We start from the raw sequence: 17,072 nt of genomic DNA, 5'->3' as shown, positions 1-17,072 counted from the left end.
TCTTTTTTTTTTCCTTTTTGAAAATCAATTTCAAAGAGGCAGTGCTTTGTTTTTTTTTTTTTTTGTATTTTAATCAAACAATTGTGAATAATTGTCTCAAAACCCTCCATAATTAGTGATTCACGTTCGTCTTTCATTGAGCTTGTGATAATGTTGTTGTCCCTGAAAGCACTGGGAGCTGGCTCGCTGTTTGGCTGCCTACCCAGACAGGATGCACTGGCCAGAGTGTTGTGCTCACTTTCCATGCTGCTTGTCTGTCCTTTCTGGCACGTCACCAAAATGCTAATTATCACCTCAAAAGACCTGACAAGGCGAGGGTGCTGCTTCCCAGCTCTCCATTTGTCTGAGTTTTCTGTCAGCAGACACCCCTCAAGCTATTAGTTCTCATGGAAAAAAATGAGGAGCTGGCAGTGGAGTATTTAAGTAACTTGCTTTTGCCAGAATTTCTTGAGAGCTCAAGCTGTGCCACCTATTATTAACAAGGGACACAGTTTGCATCCCTTCACAATCAGGCTTATAAAAGTAAATATTGGAACCCCACAGGATCAACAGTTTGTTGAAAGATAATTGTCAGATCAAAGGCAAGCAGGAAAGTTCTCTGCTCATTCCCAATGAGCTAATTTGCTCTTCTTAGAATCTGGCAGGCATCGTCCTCTGTCACACTGGCAAGTCCGTGTAGTTCACAGAGGCAGGACTAAGTGCATTTTTGCCTCTAATCATGCCTGGGAACACTGGGATATTTTCTGGAAAGTAACAGGAACAGAGGAGAAGTCAGCAGTGTTCTGTAAGGGAAATCCTCTGTGAAAGACAAATATTTTTCCAGGGATTTCTGCAGCCTTCCAGCAGTTTTCCCTCCCCTGTGATAAACTCTGCCTAGATAACTACTCTGAGGTATTAAGATGTTGTTTTAAAATGCTGTGCTGCACATAAGTGCTGCCTTCCACTCTGGACCTCCACAGAGGGGAAGGAACCCTGCTTTGTACCAAGGAAATGAGATTTAATTTGTTAATGTTTTTTCAATTTAATTGAGTGCTCTTTATTTCACCTCAAACTGCATATATTTCTCCTGTAACACTACATGGAGAAGGACAGTGGATGACTATAGAATTGTTTATTGCTTGACCATGGGATAGTTTTTCCTCTTCTTGATTTTGTATAAATAAAAATAATAATTAATTCTCTTACTGCTCATTCTAAACAAATTAGAGCATAGGATTTCTTGTGTCTACTGAGGCTGCTTCTCAGCTTAAGGGAAGGCATAGCTCCAAAACAGCTCAATTTTGTTTTTCTGATAGAGAGGAGCATTTAATGTATTTTGGAGGTCTATGTACAGGGAGCTGGCTGAGTTTCTCCTTGTCTTATCTGTGGTGGTAGTTGACACGTGGTAGAAAGTTGGTGATAATTGAGTAGAGGTTACACAGCACTTAATAGAAGTATTTAATATTTATTAAATGCTTATATTTAATTATACAACATGGTTGAAATTTAATGTGCAAAATAACAAAAAACTGTGAGGCAGTTTGAACAGCTGCCCCTGCACAGACTGAACAGGGAGAAGAATTAAGTCACCTGTTCAGGACTTGCTCTGCTGCAAAAGAGAGATACTGTGGTGGTGAGAGGTACTACTCAAGCCCTTTAATTACTCTAGTTGTCTACACTGTGTGTTGTAGAACACCACAAGGAGTCTAACATGAGTAGATAAAAGGTGTTGGCCCTTCAGAGTGTCATGTTTGTGCATCTCTGGGGTGTTGCTATGGGTTCAGTGAATTTTGGAGCTAAAAATGAGATGATAGTAGAGGCCAGTCTTTTCTCTCCCTCCTGTTGTGGACAGGCAGAAATCCTCTGGTGGCACTGAACACTGGGTGAAAGATGATGGGCTGGTTTGGAGTGCTCTGACAGATCTGTGAGTGTGAGGAGCTGTGCTCCATGAGTGTGGATTCCGCTCACTTTGTGTTGTCCCTCTGCAGAATGTCCGAGCTGATTGAGAAGGAGACTGAAGAGTACCGCAAAGGGGACCCGGACCCGTTTGATGACCGACACCCAGGTAAGGTGTCCTGAGTGGTTTTGGCAGCACCAGCTGTGTCCCAGTGCCTAACCTGGTAGCTCATATTCAAAAATAAAGAGCTTTTAGCCTGAATGTGCTGACTGCTCATCAAGGTCTGACACTGCTTTTGCACTGGGAAGCTGTGCTCTGTAGTGCTGACTCTAGAGCATCCCAGAGTCAATTTGAAGGTACCACTTCAACAGTAGTGTTGGCATCTTGAGGTAGGAAGATAAGTGTTTTCCTGTTTGTCCCACAGGTCGGGCAGACCCAGAGTGCATGCTTGGTCACTTACTGAGGATACTCTTCAAGAATGATGATTTCATGAATGCGGTAGGTTTGCTCTGAGAACTTTCTCTGTCAATTCCTCACACCACCTTATTGCTTTTATTTCCTCTGTGCTGGTTGACCTTGGTACTTGTTTAATTTTAATTTTAGTGGTGTCAGAATTCTCTTTTCCATAACAGTGGTTTTTAAGATGGGTTAAGAGCAACTCATTTGCCACTGTAAAAGTGACTCAAGTAAGGGGCTATTGGAATGTGTGTAGCAACAATTGAATTAGTTGTTGTCAAGGTTTATTGGTCTCTTTAAAGAAAATGTAGCTCCTCTACTACAAGTCCAAAAGCATAATTTCTTTCTGTAATGGAAATGAATACCACTAATTCCAGTGCCTTGTTTTTGAATGCTTGGAACTTCTGGGCTGCCTGTAGGAGCAGAAGAGTGTGTCAGCTCTAGAAGACTCAGGCAGAGAATCAGGAGGCAAGAGTCTGCCTTTCCACTTGCATTGCTAACCTCTAACATGACTTAATAGCTAGAATTTTGTTACCTTTGTATCCCTGCAAACACCTGTATCAGTACAGTATTGCTGGAAGGATTCTGACAGATTGCTTGCATGTCTCTCTCTGTCTTAAACTGCAAGTGATAAGTAAATACAGGTACAATTAAAAATGTCCAATTTCTTATGGTCATTTTTTTAGTTATCTTTTCATGTTTGCACTGTTACTGTTACAGTTTTTTGAGACATTTGTCTTTACCAATCAGTTGAAGATAGATATTTAGTCAGCAAACAGCAAGTCAGAGACTCTCTGCTTCTCTGAGAAGTAATTTCAACTTCTGAGGCACTGAGGGAGCAGGCTAAAGTCTGGCCATGTTGAGATCCAGGGCTTAGACTGGCATTCCTTACTTTATTGTTTTGCTGCTGTGGGAGCTGTAAGGCTTTCACTGCTCTGGGTTTGGTCAGAGTTGAATTTCAAACCAGTGCTGTTCCTGATCTTCTCCAGCTAGTGAATGCTTATGTGATGACAAGCAGAGAACCTCCACTAAACACTGCTGCCTGCAGACTTCTTCTGGACATCATGCCGGGACTGGAAACAGCTGTTGTCTTTCAGGAAAAGGTATCACCTGTACTAAAGCTTGGGTTTTAAACTTGCTTTGTTTTGTACTCCAACAAGACTTCCCAAAGGAGAAACCAGTAAAAAGCCATATTGAAATCTTGTCTCTGAGAGCCCATCTGTTCAGTCTTACTAATGGTTTGGGGCTTTTGCTCTTGGCTTGTTCAGTTAATCAAATCTTGGGTATTTCATAGCTTTTTAAAGTGTGAAGACTGATTCAAACAGAGGAGCTGGAACTTAATGTAATGTTTTGGGAAATGTTATAATTTGAATTGTTACTTTATAGGCCTGTGAATGGAGCAGGCTGTATAGAACATGGAGGACTTGCCCAGTAATCCTCAGCTCCAGCAGAGCGATAGCTTTACCTAGAGCTAAGTGATAAGCAAGTCGTACTTTAACTAAGCAGTCTAAAATCCACATGCTTTGTGGGGCTTATCTGGAACTGTGATGGACAGCTGAATCAGTCTTCTGTATGTTTACAAGTGAATTGTTCTGAAGGAGTGCACACAGAGTGGAAAGTGAGGACAAAGTGAATTTCACTCAAGGCACAGTTTCCTCATCTGTAAGACTTGATGTTTTTCTCAAGTTTGGAAATGAGGTAGTCCTTTATATAAAAGTTCTAAATTAATTTCTCTACTATTGGAAATATGCATATGAATTCTAAAGCATGATTTAAAAAAAAGAATAATGTGCTCCCTTTGTAGAAGATTTAATTTAATTTGAGCTCTTTGTGGTCTGTCCCAAAGCTGAGGCTGGGAAGCATTGATCAAAAAAAATGTAAAACGAAAACAATAGTTCCCCATTTGAGGAGAATATGACTATTTCCAGAGGCCAAAGTTCTCTGTAAATTGAAATGAAGTTGAGTTTTGCACGTAAGGACTTTTTTCCTCTTGACTGGAGAATATCTAGAGCTCTGTTTGAGCACTTAGGGCTCCTGTACATAGGAGGCTTTTGGAAGGTGCTGTTCCTGTCACAAAGAGGCCCTCTAGCGACCAAGGGATTTCTCATCTCATCAGTTAGAATTTTTTTTCATTGCATAAGAGCATTGAAATAGTAATGCAATTTTCTTTAAATATATAACAGGCAACTCTAAAGATCTGTAAGCTGGGAGTTTCCATTTAAATGTGTCTATTCATTATTACTTTTCATTGATCTCTTATTGTATTGTAGAATTCAAATTATGTGCAAGATTTGTCATGATAATGATGGGTGGTTGCTGATTTTTCCAAATCCAGTGGCAGTTTAGGGAAAACAAATTAATCTTTCATTCTAAACCATTGTCTTTGCAATTGACTGTTTTAAATTTAGCCACATTCCATTCTACTTGATGTAAGTTCAACACAGCTTCTTTGAAATTTGCTAAATTGCTGGAGACTTTTATTAGTGAAACTGACTGGAGCTTTGGGGTTGTTTGTTTGGACTAATTCATACCCGTAGTGTTTTGCTGCTTCCTAGGAAGTACCTTAACTGCCCCCTTTTTGCAGGTGTACAAATCCAAATATCTAATGCTTGGGCATAGTTTCATGCAGCTTAAAGTTTTGGAATTTTTTTTTTTTGTTTTTGTTTTTTTTTTTTTTTTTTTGTTCTGGGTATTTTTATTCATTACATGCTTGGTAGGAAATACAGCCTGGTCATTACTAGAGATAAGAGAGAATTCGTCCCAACACGTGCTTTCACTGGGACTGAGAAGTTACAGATAAAATGTAACTGTTGGAACTGGGTTCTTGCTTTCTCCCTTCTAGGAAGGCATAGTTGAAAATCTCTTTAAGTGGGCACGAGAGGCTGATCAGCCACTAAGGACATACGCAACGGGACTGTTGGGAGGAGCTATGGAAAACCAGGACATTGCTGCAAATTACAGGGATGAGAACTCACAATTGGTAATGATCTCTCAATCACTTTCCCTTTGTGGAGTAGTTACCTCTTTTTAGTTTTTATTTATGGGGAGCTCACATTCATGGGTTAATGAGTCTTACAGTGGTTGTAATACTGTCTGTAAGAGTCATGGTTTCCATCCTTTCCTGACTGAGTTGGAGCATGCAGCCTGCTTATTCTGTTAACAGCAGTTGTATTCTAAATGCCAATGGAAACCTAAGAAGTCAAATACTTTACTTTTTAATGAGACTCATATTCATACCTTCCTTAAAGAAGAATTTTCAGAAGCTTTACATCTGTAACTATTGCACGTTGTGATTTGCCCACCAGACAGAGGTTTTAAAATGAAAGGTAAGTCAACATGGAGACAACTATGATGAAATTGTGATGACTTGTCTTCTAAACATTAAAAGTAAAAGCATGACCTTTGGTTTTGTGGAACTGCAATTTACCAAAACTGCTGCTTCCAAAGGGAATGTTGCCTTTATTTCAGGCTGGGCAGAGATGGTGGAAGGATGCTGCAAGCTGGTATGTGGTTCTGTTAGCACCAATATAGCTCATCTGTTCCTAAAGGCTTTCCAGCCACTTCCTTCTCACAGGAGACATGGTGCTGATATTTTAGAATGAAAGTAGCTGTAGCAAAATGGATTTGAGTTCTCTCACTCACTTTGAAATTATTTCTCTGGGCAAATGTACACCACAGCATACTCATATAATACTTTATGCTGTTGAGTGGGTTATATGATGATAACAAAAAATATGGCTGAGGTGAGTTGCATGATCAAAGCAAGGAATGTGTTCTCATGAATGCTGCTTTTCTGAAACAGGTGGCTCTGGTGCTTCGTCGGCTACGAGAGTTGCAGGTCACTGAAATGACCACAAAACAGGAAAACAAGCGCCCCAGTCCTCGGAAAGTGCCATCAGATCCTCTGCTGCCCCTTGATGAAGAGGCTGTGGATATGGATTATGGGGAGATGACAGTAGATGGAGAGCAAGAGGAAGTTTCTGGTGATATGGAGATCTCCTTTCATCTTGATTCAAGTCATAAGACCAGTAGCAGAGTAAACTCTGCTACAAAGCTAGATGATGGGGGACTGAGAAAACACAAATCAGGGAAACAGCACGAAAGAGACGGCTTCCGGAAGGCCAAGCAGAAGCTGGGCTTCTCCACCTCGGAACCAGAGCGGATGTTTGTTGAACTGTCCAACAGCAGCTGGTCAGAAATGTCCCCGTGGGTGATTGGCACTAATTACACTCTTTACCCCTTGACTCCTGCCATAGAGCAGAGGCTGATTCTTCAGTACCTGACTCCCTTGGGGGAGTACCAAGAGGTGAGCATATGAAGGTGGGAGGAAGCACTCTGTGCTCTAATTCTCCATACAAAGCTGAGTGGCATTGTGGGGGAAAATTGGCAGAACTGTTATATCACACTCTGATATCTCCTGTCATGATTAAGATTGGTAACTTTTCCTGAGTTGTTGATGACTTTTAAATTGATGAAGTCATTAGTTTGAATATTACTTGGTGGGTAATACTCAAACCTGAGCCTAGCAGATGTGTGGTCTGGTAGTTGGAGCATGGCCTTGGGGATTTTGTCCCATGTTCCTGTTGAATTTGGTGCTTGCTTACATGACACTTTGTTTGAAATGCAGACATTTTTCCTGTTTCCTAGGGGGATATGATAGATTCCTGCAAGTAAAAGTCTAAGGAAATAACTTGAAATTGTAAATGAAGTGGTTTGTGTAACCTCTGTGGTAGTTTTGAGAAGTGGCAGGGCCCATGTTATGCAGATGCTTTTGAAAACTGATATTACTTAAATGGACAAAATAACGTGGCTGTGTCAGATTTACCAAAGTGTGTTTCCATTTTTCTTTTTTTTTTCTTTTTTTCTTTTTTTCCTTTTTTTTTTTTTTTTTTGTGGTTTACTTTTATTTGTAACAGAACAAAGCAACACAGTTTTGCTTTGTGATCGATGCTGTGTGTGCACATGTGTGCCTTGCTTCTGTGAGAGCCAGAGAAACCATTACCCCCTAACACCCTGCATGCTGACTGGATTGCTTCATATGCCAGCAATGATAGGCTATAAAAATAGGAATTACTAGCATGAAGGTGTTACAAAGAACAATGCAAAGGGTTTTGGTTTGTTGCCCTGCTCTCCTGTTTTTTCTGTTCAGTTGTTGGGTAGTTGTCTTTGCACAGATGGAAGGTGGAGCCTCTCTCCGGGGTGGTATCTGTGTGGACTTCCATAGCCGCACTTGAAGGACAGTCTTAAGATTTCCGTGTGGCAGCTGCCATGCACCTTGCTGCAGTCAGCAGATGTATTACAAGAGGTCTGTTAACCTTTATTGCTTCCTATGGATGGAGCTGGTTACCACTGACCTCTCATAACAGGTATCTGCTAATAGGGGAAAACTGGGGGTTTGAGAGAGTATAAACCAAAAGAGACCTTGTAATTCACATGAAACATTCAGCTAGTGTCCTGTTTTTGTTTTTCTCAGCTGCTACCCATCTTTATGCAACTGGGATCAAGGGAGTTGATGATGTACTACATTGATTTGAAGCGAACCAACGATGTGCTACTCACTTTTGAAGCCCTTAAGGTAAATTACTTTCATAATACATAAAATATACCATAAACATTGTAGAAACATTGAATATATGCTTGCTGTGTGTCAAAGGCAAGTGCTTATCTTCTTTAGGCCTGTGTCTGGGATTGGAGTTGGCTTTCACTCGACTTGAATGCATTGCAGTTTTGTAAGTGTCAGGCACTTAAAATGAAAAAACAGTAAAGGAAGGAGGGAATAAAAAGATCTTAATTGTTCAGGAAGAGCCATTAAGTTCACCTTTCATCTGCCTATTTGAAGATGATAAAAATTCCTTTTTCTGTTAAATGGTTGTATTCCTGCTGCCCTTAGATAGCATTCCCGAGTTATTCCACTGCCTGCCATCTCAAAGGACAATTGAGAGGGGTAAGGAGCATAAACATCTTACTCCCAGAAGCCTCAGCATGACATTGCTGAGCTCAGTGGTTGAAATACTAGTTTTGTGTGAGTCATCTTTAAGGTTACCTCCCCAAGGTAAAAAGCCACACAAAATAACCTTATTCAAGCCAAACCTGCAGTGCAGCAGCACAAGCTAAACTTTTCTGTGCATTCTTTCCGTCCTTCACTTCATTTTGAAGGAGCAATGTTCCTATAGAAGCTGTAGGTTACTTCACTTGGGGGTAGAGTGGGGTTTACAGTGGTTCTTACTGTTTCCTCTTAAAGTGTAGGTGATACAGACAAGCAGTGTGCAGTACACTTCAGAGCAGCTGCAGGCTTCCCTTTAATTGCCTTTACACTTCATTTTGTAAAATTCCTTGTGTCAGCAATATGTCATAATCGAAATATGAATGGAAATTTAAATAATCATCAGTGATAATAGAAAGTGAGTGAATTTGATGACAATAGAAAGACCTTAAGGTGGCCTGTTGGATAATTTCTGAGTTGCTCTGCTTTTCTTGTATTTCTTTCACAAGATGTGTAAAAAAGTGGTAGTGCCTCTTTTGCTTTTGTCATTGGGATAAATGCTACATTCTGGATTAAATGTGATGGGAGGAGGAAATGAGGTGGACAAAGCACAGAGCACTTGCTTTTTCTGCTCTCTGTTTTTCTGTGGGATGGGGATGGAATTGATGACAGTTTGAAGAATCCCAGTCTAATCTGCTTTTATCCTTCCTTAGCATTTGGCATCATTGCTGCTGCACAACAAGTTTGCAACAGAGTTTGTTGCTCATGGAGGAGTGCAAAAGTTGCTGGAGATTCCTCGTCCTTCCATGGCAGCAACAGGAGTGTCCATGTGTTTGTATTACTTGTCGTACAATCAAGATGCAATGGAGAGGGTAAGAGTCCTTCTTGTACTGTAACTGCAGTGATTCCCATCATTTCTTAGTGTTCCTACCTGTGTTCAAACAGTGAATAAACATCTAAGCTTAAAAGCAAATTTATATGGATGACTGACATATGCAGGCATTAGGAGGTATATGAATAATAGTGTATTGTTCTAAGGTGTGTATGTGAATAACAGTGTATTGTTTCAAGGGTGTGGATTTCAGTTCCTAGGGAATTAACTGAAGACCTTGTCAGCATTGTCTCAATACTTTAATCACCCTTTTCATTCTATTCTTCCCTCTTTCTCTCAAAAAATCCAAACAAAAACCTCCTTCATTCTCATTTGCCTTTCTTTTCCTGTCTGTTCCAATGGACTCCTCCACCTGAGGTTCTTTTTCTCCGTGCATGGTTCCAGATATTCTGCCAGATGTTATCCCAGTATGTACAGATACCAGGTAGAGCAGGTGTCTGTGGTACATTTTGGATTTCAGAGGAAGCCAGCTTCAAGGTAGTCCATGCCAAGCCTCCGGTCTGAAGCTGGTAGCACTGTATTCTGTGAGTACATCCAACACCAGCAGAGAAAAGATGGATAGCTCTGCTAACTTGGCACACAGCAGCTGGTGCCAGCACTTCAGCTCTGTGCTGTTGCTCTTGGCACTGACCCTGGCAGAGGGTTTCCAGTTCCTGCTCAGTAGAAGTTAACAGGCATATGCAAAGGTGCAGTTCTGAGCTCATGGTCTGCACGTCTCAGAGGCATGGTCTGAGAACAGGAAAAGACCAGCTCAGTTGTCTGTTTCCAAAGAAGAGTCAGGCTTTACACTTGCATTTGATGATCCTTGCAATTCCCCTAGGTTTCAGTGCTGCCAGAGTTTGCTAGAACCTCAACATAGCATGTGGTACTGTTACACTGAGCAGAATTTTTATTTCTTCAGTGAAAACCTGTCTGCCTCTAGCATAGCATTCTTTGGATTTGTGGAAGTGGTACAGAGAAGGACTCTCTGGAATTGTGCTACACTAAGACTGCTGTGTTCATTGTGCTTTGCTCTGGGAATGGACCAATTTCTAGTCCTACATTACCGAATCATACCCTTTATTAGTCTTAACAGCAGCTTTTTTTTACTGGTTTGGAAATGGGACTTTTTGTTTCATGTCTCAGATATCCCAAGTCAAGCTGGGAATAACTGATACTTGTCCTCTGCTTCTCAAAGAGTCTTCATTCTCCTTGGAATTCTCTTCAGCAATCTCTTTGAAGTCCTCCTCAAGAACGTTCTTTTGCTTTCTAGGTGTGCATGCACCCCCATAATGTGCTTTCAGACGTAGTGAACTATACCTTGTGGCTGATGGAGTGCTCCCACGCCTCGGGCTGCTGCCATGCCACCATGTTCTTCTCCATTTGCTTCTCCTTCCGTGCTGTCCTGGAGCTCTTTGACAGGCACGATGGGCTGCGACGTCTGGTTAACCTGGTAAGGGCTGTGGCTTTAAGCAGGGAACAGGGGTTTAGTGTCAGGTTTTGCACCCTGTAAGTGCAACTGTGGAGTTTTGTTCTTTTGTTTAGTTTTGCTCGGGGTTTTTCCTCCTCAATTCCCAAGAGATGGAGAGGTGGGTTGAGTTTTCTAAGCAACATGTGCATGCATCCTTTTATCTTTATTATTTTTATTTTTATTATTACGATTATTGTCTAGAGACTTGCTACCCTTTGGGAGCTTTTTGGTGCAAGTCCTGCGTTAAGCAATACTCATTCAGACAGTTGTGGCTTAGTGGTAGTCAAAATGTTTCTTACCACTCCACATACACTTGCACCCTGTTGGATGTGGATAAATGCAGCCTTGTTCCAGGAGGGGAATAGCTGTGTGCGTGCTGCAGTAACCACGGTAGCTTCTGGGCACAAGTGACACTGCTCATGTACAAAAGCTGCAATGTCTGCAGGGTGTTGCTGTGCACTCCTGCAGCTTGGCTGTGTCTGACTCAGGGGCATCAATGCTGCAGGGTGCTAGCACAATGTATGATGCTGTATTATGCCTAATAGTACTCGGCACAACACTGCCTCCAGACCTACACTGATGTGACTTCTGCGTTTGTGTCTTCATAGATAGTGGAGGAGAGGGCATGGTTCCATTTAGGCTATTTACCCATGCAGAGACCCTTTTCTGTTCTGCTCTGACCCTTTTGTCAGCTCTCAGTGTGCTTCTATGTTGTGTACAGCAAAGGCAGTGTCTTTGGGTTTGGTACGAGAGCAGCTGAGAGGTGTAGGTGCTTTTTTCCTGGAGTCTGGGCTGATGAAACTTCTTTTTCCACACCCAACCTCTTTCTGAAGATAAGCACTCTGGAGATCTTAAACCTGGAAGACCAAGGAGCCCTCCTGAGTGATGATGAGATCTTTGCCAGTCGCCAGACAGGGAAGCACACCTGCATGGCACTGCGTCGGTACTTTGAGGCTCACCTTGCCATCAAACTGGAGCAGGTGAAGCAGTCGCTCCAGCGCACTGAGGGCGGCATCCTGGTCCATCCACAGCCCCCCTACAAGGTGAGGAGCACATTGCAAGCTTTTCACATGGTGGTTCCATTTCTCAGTTGAATCCAAGCTGCAGACATATGTAGATACCCTTCGAAGCCAGTGCAATAACTAGGCAGGCTGCAATTATTTTTTTTGTACTTTTTTCCTGTTGTGTGGAATGGAACTGCAGTAGGAAAATACAGAGGAGCCCTTGAGGTTCGTCTGAATTACATTTGATTAAGGCTCCTACTCATGTGCTGTGGTTCCCTTTCCATCTCTCAAAAACTCAAAGGCAAGTTGTTTTTGATACTTGCGGGGTTTTCTATGCTGTGAATCTCTGAAAGGACAAAATCTGTATGTGTATAGAGGTGCATAGTGTTGAAAAACTTGGAAATAAGTTTGATTTGATAATAACTGAAATGTCTTTTGGACACCACTGGTTTTAGAAATTACCTGTGATACCCAGATAGATAATAGTCCATAGTCTTGGCCATGATTTTTTTTCCTGATTTCTCCCTGCAAAGCTGGTTTTGTTGGTTGTTTTGGTTTTGTTTGTTTGTTGGAGTTTTTTTAAACTGGAATTTATGGCTGCTTGTTTTGAAAGAGCACATTCACCTGTGGTTTCTGATTTAATTTATTATGTTTTTCTAGAGGAACTGAAATAAGAAAATATAAGGGTGCAGAAATCACTTATTTTCCATAAATAAAGAAATGTATATAAGCTGTTGTTTTCTCATGTAATTAAAAAATATTGAAAGGCAAACTTGCTAGGATTTTCTTTTTTTTATTCAGTATGTTTTGTAGTCAAAACTTAGAAACTGTAATTGAATATTTTTAGCAACCTTTTTAATATTTTAGCACAAGTGTATATTGAATGATGGTGTAGTAACTACTAGATTAGTAGCTTAAAAGCAGAGTAGAATTTTAATTTAATGTAACTTTTCCTCTTAAATTGGCTTAAGCTTTCTAAGACTGTAAAGAAACTTAAAGGATATTTTCCTTAAGCTTATTATTGTATATTGTAGTGACAGTTGCTGTATTCTTTTATAACTGGGGAATAAACCGGAAAGTAAGTACTTAATCTGCAAGACAGTGGTAGTCTAATCTTGCAGATGCAGTTTTCAGTTAAATCCCAGCAGTGGGGGATTAGATGTGCAAGTTTGTAACCCTTTTGATCTAATGGTGTCCCTTTTCTTGCAGGCCTGCTCCTATACTCATGAGCAGATTGTAGAGATGATGGAGTTTCTGATTGAGTACGGTCCAGCACAGCTCTACTGGGAGCCAGCAGAGGTTTTTCTCAAATTGTCTTGTGTCCAGCTCATGCTTCAACTCATTTCCATTGCCTGCAACTGGAAGACGTACTATGCAAGGTGAGCTGTTTGCTGTAGTGCTCTATTTGAGTGCAGCACTTGTGGCTCTTGGGCAGAACATTACATTTCCAGATTTTCTGCCCTGATAGTGTTTAAAACAGGCACATGCTGGTTAGTGCTGTTAGGGCCTGTGCTGGGGCCACACAGCGCTTATGGAAGTTAACTCTGGGGAAAGCAGGACTAAAATGTTGAGGTAGAGAGAGGGATATCAAGAAATTTCTGAGGAGCCAGAATGCCTCAGGCCTTTGATTACTATGACACTGATTTCTCAGAAAAGCTTCATCACAGGTCTGTGCCTCTTTCTATCTGTCTCAAAATTTGTTTACTTTTTTGTTAAGAGAGAGGCTAGAAAATGTTCCATGGAGAGGGTGAAATCAAGACCTATCTTAATGCTGGAATGAGGTGGACCAGGGCTCCCTCCTCCTTATTTCTGCTGCCTACAGGAGCTCCTTGCTTAACTTAACTTGAAAGCCTTTGAAATCTGTTTTGCAGTTCCCTGCTTCCCTCCCTCTCAGCTTGCACTCTCCTGGGTAGTTTGTGTTCTCCTGTTTCTTTCCTTCTGCAGCTGTTTCCTAATTGCTACCTGGGTTAACTCCTACCTTTCCACACAGGTGATAGATCTCCTCTTCTTTGCATTGTTCTGCTCTCTCACCTCCTGTTGAACATCCCTTTTCACCTTCCACACACCTGTGTCTCTCTTAAACTGGAGCCTAAATTGGTATCTTTTGACTATCAGAGTTGTCTGGTTTGCTGCTAAATAGTTGCCCTTGACTTCAGAAGAACTTCCTAGTTAACTGGTGACAGAGTATTTGAGACAGCAGTGTTTCTAGATGTAGATTTAGATTAGATTTAGAAGCTTAATTTAGAATGCTTTCGATAGTAAGTCTTAACATTCTTATTTTTATAAATACAAAATTACAGTGCTTTTAGGAGCCTGTGGGATAAATGTTGGCAGACTGCAGGCAGTGGTGTGCATGTGAGCACTGCCTTCTGTGGAGACCAGCCCATTTCATTCTAAAATCAAAAGGCCCCATGCAGCAGGTGTGACTGATTTACTTCAATTTGTTGGAGTAGAGTAAATTGAATGCTATTTCATGTTATTGAAACAACTCTGTACATGCAATTCTAAGAAGTTCTTCTGTTGCTGTCTTCCAGGAATGACACAGTACGGTATGCTTTGGATGTACTGGCCATCCTGACTGTAGTTCCTAAAATCCAGTTGCAACTGGCAGAACCTGTGGATGTGTTAGATGAAGCTGGATCTACTGTTTCCACTGTGGGTAAGCTGAATACAGTCCTGATGACTTACACATTTATCAGGTGTCTTCTGCTACATGGGTTTTGGCTGGCTATTCCTCGCCTACAGTGAGACAAGGGTTAAAAGAATTCATGTACTCAGAGTTACTGTCAAGGATGCAAATAAATGGGAGAGTGCACTGTGGTTAAAATGGTGTCATGATTAGCATGATTAGGTTGGGTTACATGTTTAGAGGCAGGTCTTTCTCTTGCACTTGTTTTCAAGAGCTCATTAAATACAGGTAGAGGCAAATCTACTTTTATAATGGGATTATTAGGTTTCCTCAGTTTCCCAGAAATTAAGGTCTCCTGAGGATATGGCATTCGAGAGTATGGGAGAGGAACAATTATTGCTGTGTGAGTTATGCTGCAACTGGTTGCCTCCAGGTTCAGCATGTAAATGAGTGAGATGTGCCTGGATCAGATCCAAGGCTTCTGCTTTAACTGGAGCCTCACTTTTCTTTTTAAGAAAATGAAAATAAAGGGCAGGCAGGGTACTAGATATAGGCAAAAGACAATTTCTTTTGCACAAAGACTCTGTAGGCAAATACCAATTCTGTGAGGGTTTTGATCTTCTGAAGCAGAAACTAACAGGAATTCTGTGGGGGAAAAAAAGTAACCCTAAAATTTCTTTTTTGCTTGATTCCTTTTGGAAGTTGTTATATGATTACTTTGTTTTCAATGACTTGGTGTCTTGTATAGGAGAGTTGCTCTCTGCAGTAAGAATCAGAGCATATCTGTGCATCTTGCTCTGGTCTGGATACCTTAGATTTTTTTACTCCTGGGCTGTGCTTGATCTGAGAGATTGTATGACACTACCTACTGATGATGAAGTGGAGGAACAGCAGTGCAGGAAAACATTTTGCTAGGGAGGTAGAAGAATATGTCTTAGATTAGTTAGCAGAACTTCAGGAACTTCCAGAATTAAGGGAAATTTTCTTCAGATTTGTTGGACAACTCCCCTACTTGTCTGATCAACTTGTGTAAGATACATTTTGGAGTATTGAAGAAACTATTTATTTCCCTCACTAGGTATTAGTATCATCCTTGGAGTTGCTGAGGGTGAGTTTTTCATCCATGATGCTGAGATTCAGAAATCAGCCCTTCAGATCATCATCAATTGTGTGTGTGGCCCAGATAATCGGATCTCCAGCATCGGGAAATTCATCTCTGGAACTCCTCGTCGAAAGCTTCCTCAGGCCCCCAAGAGCAGTGAGCACACGTTAGCCAAGATGTGGAATGTGGTGCAGTCCAACAATGGCATCAAGGTGCTGCTGTCGTTGCTGTCTGTGAAGATGCCGATCACTGATGCAGATCAGATCCGGGCACTGGCTTGCAAAGCCCTGGTGGGGCTGTCGCGCAGTAGCACCGTCCGGCAGATTATCAGCAAGCTGCCCCTGTTCAGCAGCTGTCAGATCCAGCAGCTGATGAAGGAGCCGGTGCTGCAGGACAAGCGCAGCGAGCACGTGAAGTTCTGCAAATACGCTGCCGAGCTCATCGAGCGCGTCTCAGGGAAGCCCCTGCTCATCGGCACGGACGTCTCGCTGGCTCGGCTGCAGAAGGCGGATGTGGTGGCCCAGTCGAGGATCACATTTCCTGAGAAGGAGCTGCTGCTGCTGATCCGGAACCATCTCATCTCTAAGGGCCTCGGGGAAACTGCGTCTGTCCTTACAAAAGAGGCTGACCTGCCCATGACTGCAGCATCTCACTCCTCTGCCTTCACCCCTGTTGCGGCCGCTGCCTCTCCGGTGACTCTGCCTCGCACTCCTCGCATAGCTAACGGCATCTCAGCCCGTTTGAGTAGCCACACTGCTGTAGGTTCCACTGCCACCTCTGTCCATGCTCAGGCAAGGCCGTCTGCATCCCAAGGTCCACCTGCCCTTCCAGGCCCTTCTTATGCCAGCAACTCTCCTCTGATTGGCAGGATTAGCTTTGTCAGGGAGAGGCCGTCTCCCTGCAACGGCAGGAAAATCAGAGTGTTGCGACAAAAATCGGACCATGGCGCCTACAGCCAGAGCCCAGCTATCAAAAAGCAGCTGGACAGACACCTTCCTTCCCCACCCACGCTGGACAGTATAATCACAGAGTACCTTAGGGAGCAGCACGCCCGCTGCAAGAACCCTGTTGCCACCTGTCCCCCTTTCTCTCTCTTTACTCCCCACCAGTGTCCTGAGCCAAAACAGAGGCGCCAGGCGCCCACTAACTTTACCTCACGGCTGACCCGCAGGGCAGCCTTTCCGAAGTACGGAGGGGTGGATGGTGGCTGCTTTGATAGACACCTTATATTTAGCAGGTAAGGAAGAAACAATGTTGTGATCCCTCTCAGGATGTACCCTGTGCCAAAAAGCATTACCTGGATTCAGGCAGTGCAGTCCCACAGTGAAGTATCCTTGGAGACAAGAGAGTTTTCATTCACAGTGACAGTGAGAGATCCTTGAAAGGCTTTTTTAGTAGTTCTGTTTGTCTTGTCCTTAGTGCTGACCCTTAGTACCCAAAGCACACTTTATTTTCAGTAGCAACACTGACTAATGAAGCTGGTAGCTCTTTGTTCTCCTTTGGAAGGTGAGTATGTAGCACCAATTTTACATGAGAGTGTAGTATAGCCTTGAGGATGGTTGGCTGACAGATGCAGGACAGTGAAAACTGTATTTTGTTCTTGCAACTGAATCATCAGCACCACCAGTTGCCTCTTTATATGGCCTTTCCTGAGGTTAAACTGGAAGGTGATGTAAAGTT

At 42.3% G+C, this 17,072-nt stretch overlaps 1 protein-coding gene across 3 annotated transcripts in view; it reads left to right on the top strand.

Annotated features, from left to right (window-relative positions):
- DCAF1 (DDB1 and CUL4 associated factor 1) overlaps window positions 1-17,072 on the top strand; it is a 49,092-nt gene that overhangs the window by 7,856 nt on the left and 24,164 nt on the right. For all 3 annotated transcript variants that reach the window (XM_048315502.1, XM_048315503.1, XM_048315504.1), the window contains exons 3-14: window positions 1,968-2,044; window positions 2,301-2,374; window positions 3,322-3,435; window positions 5,175-5,312; window positions 6,135-6,638; window positions 7,806-7,907; window positions 9,029-9,187; window positions 10,460-10,639; window positions 11,491-11,700; window positions 12,871-13,040; window positions 14,196-14,320; window positions 15,369-16,629. In XM_048315502.1, the coding sequence (XP_048171459.1) occupies window positions 1,968-2,044; window positions 2,301-2,374; window positions 3,322-3,435; window positions 5,175-5,312; window positions 6,135-6,638; window positions 7,806-7,907; window positions 9,029-9,187; window positions 10,460-10,639; window positions 11,491-11,700; window positions 12,871-13,040; window positions 14,196-14,320; window positions 15,369-16,629 (3,114 nt within the window). The remainder of the gene's footprint in view (window positions 1-1,967; window positions 2,045-2,300; window positions 2,375-3,321; window positions 3,436-5,174; window positions 5,313-6,134; window positions 6,639-7,805; window positions 7,908-9,028; window positions 9,188-10,459; window positions 10,640-11,490; window positions 11,701-12,870; window positions 13,041-14,195; window positions 14,321-15,368; window positions 16,630-17,072) is intronic.

This window comes from Corvus hawaiiensis, chromosome 11, assembly GCF_020740725.1.
Source record: "Corvus hawaiiensis isolate bCorHaw1 chromosome 11, bCorHaw1.pri.cur, whole genome shotgun sequence".
Lineage (NCBI taxonomy): Eukaryota > Metazoa > Chordata > Aves > Passeriformes > Corvidae > Corvus > Corvus hawaiiensis.
This window is presented reverse-complemented; position numbering and strand designations above follow the sequence as displayed.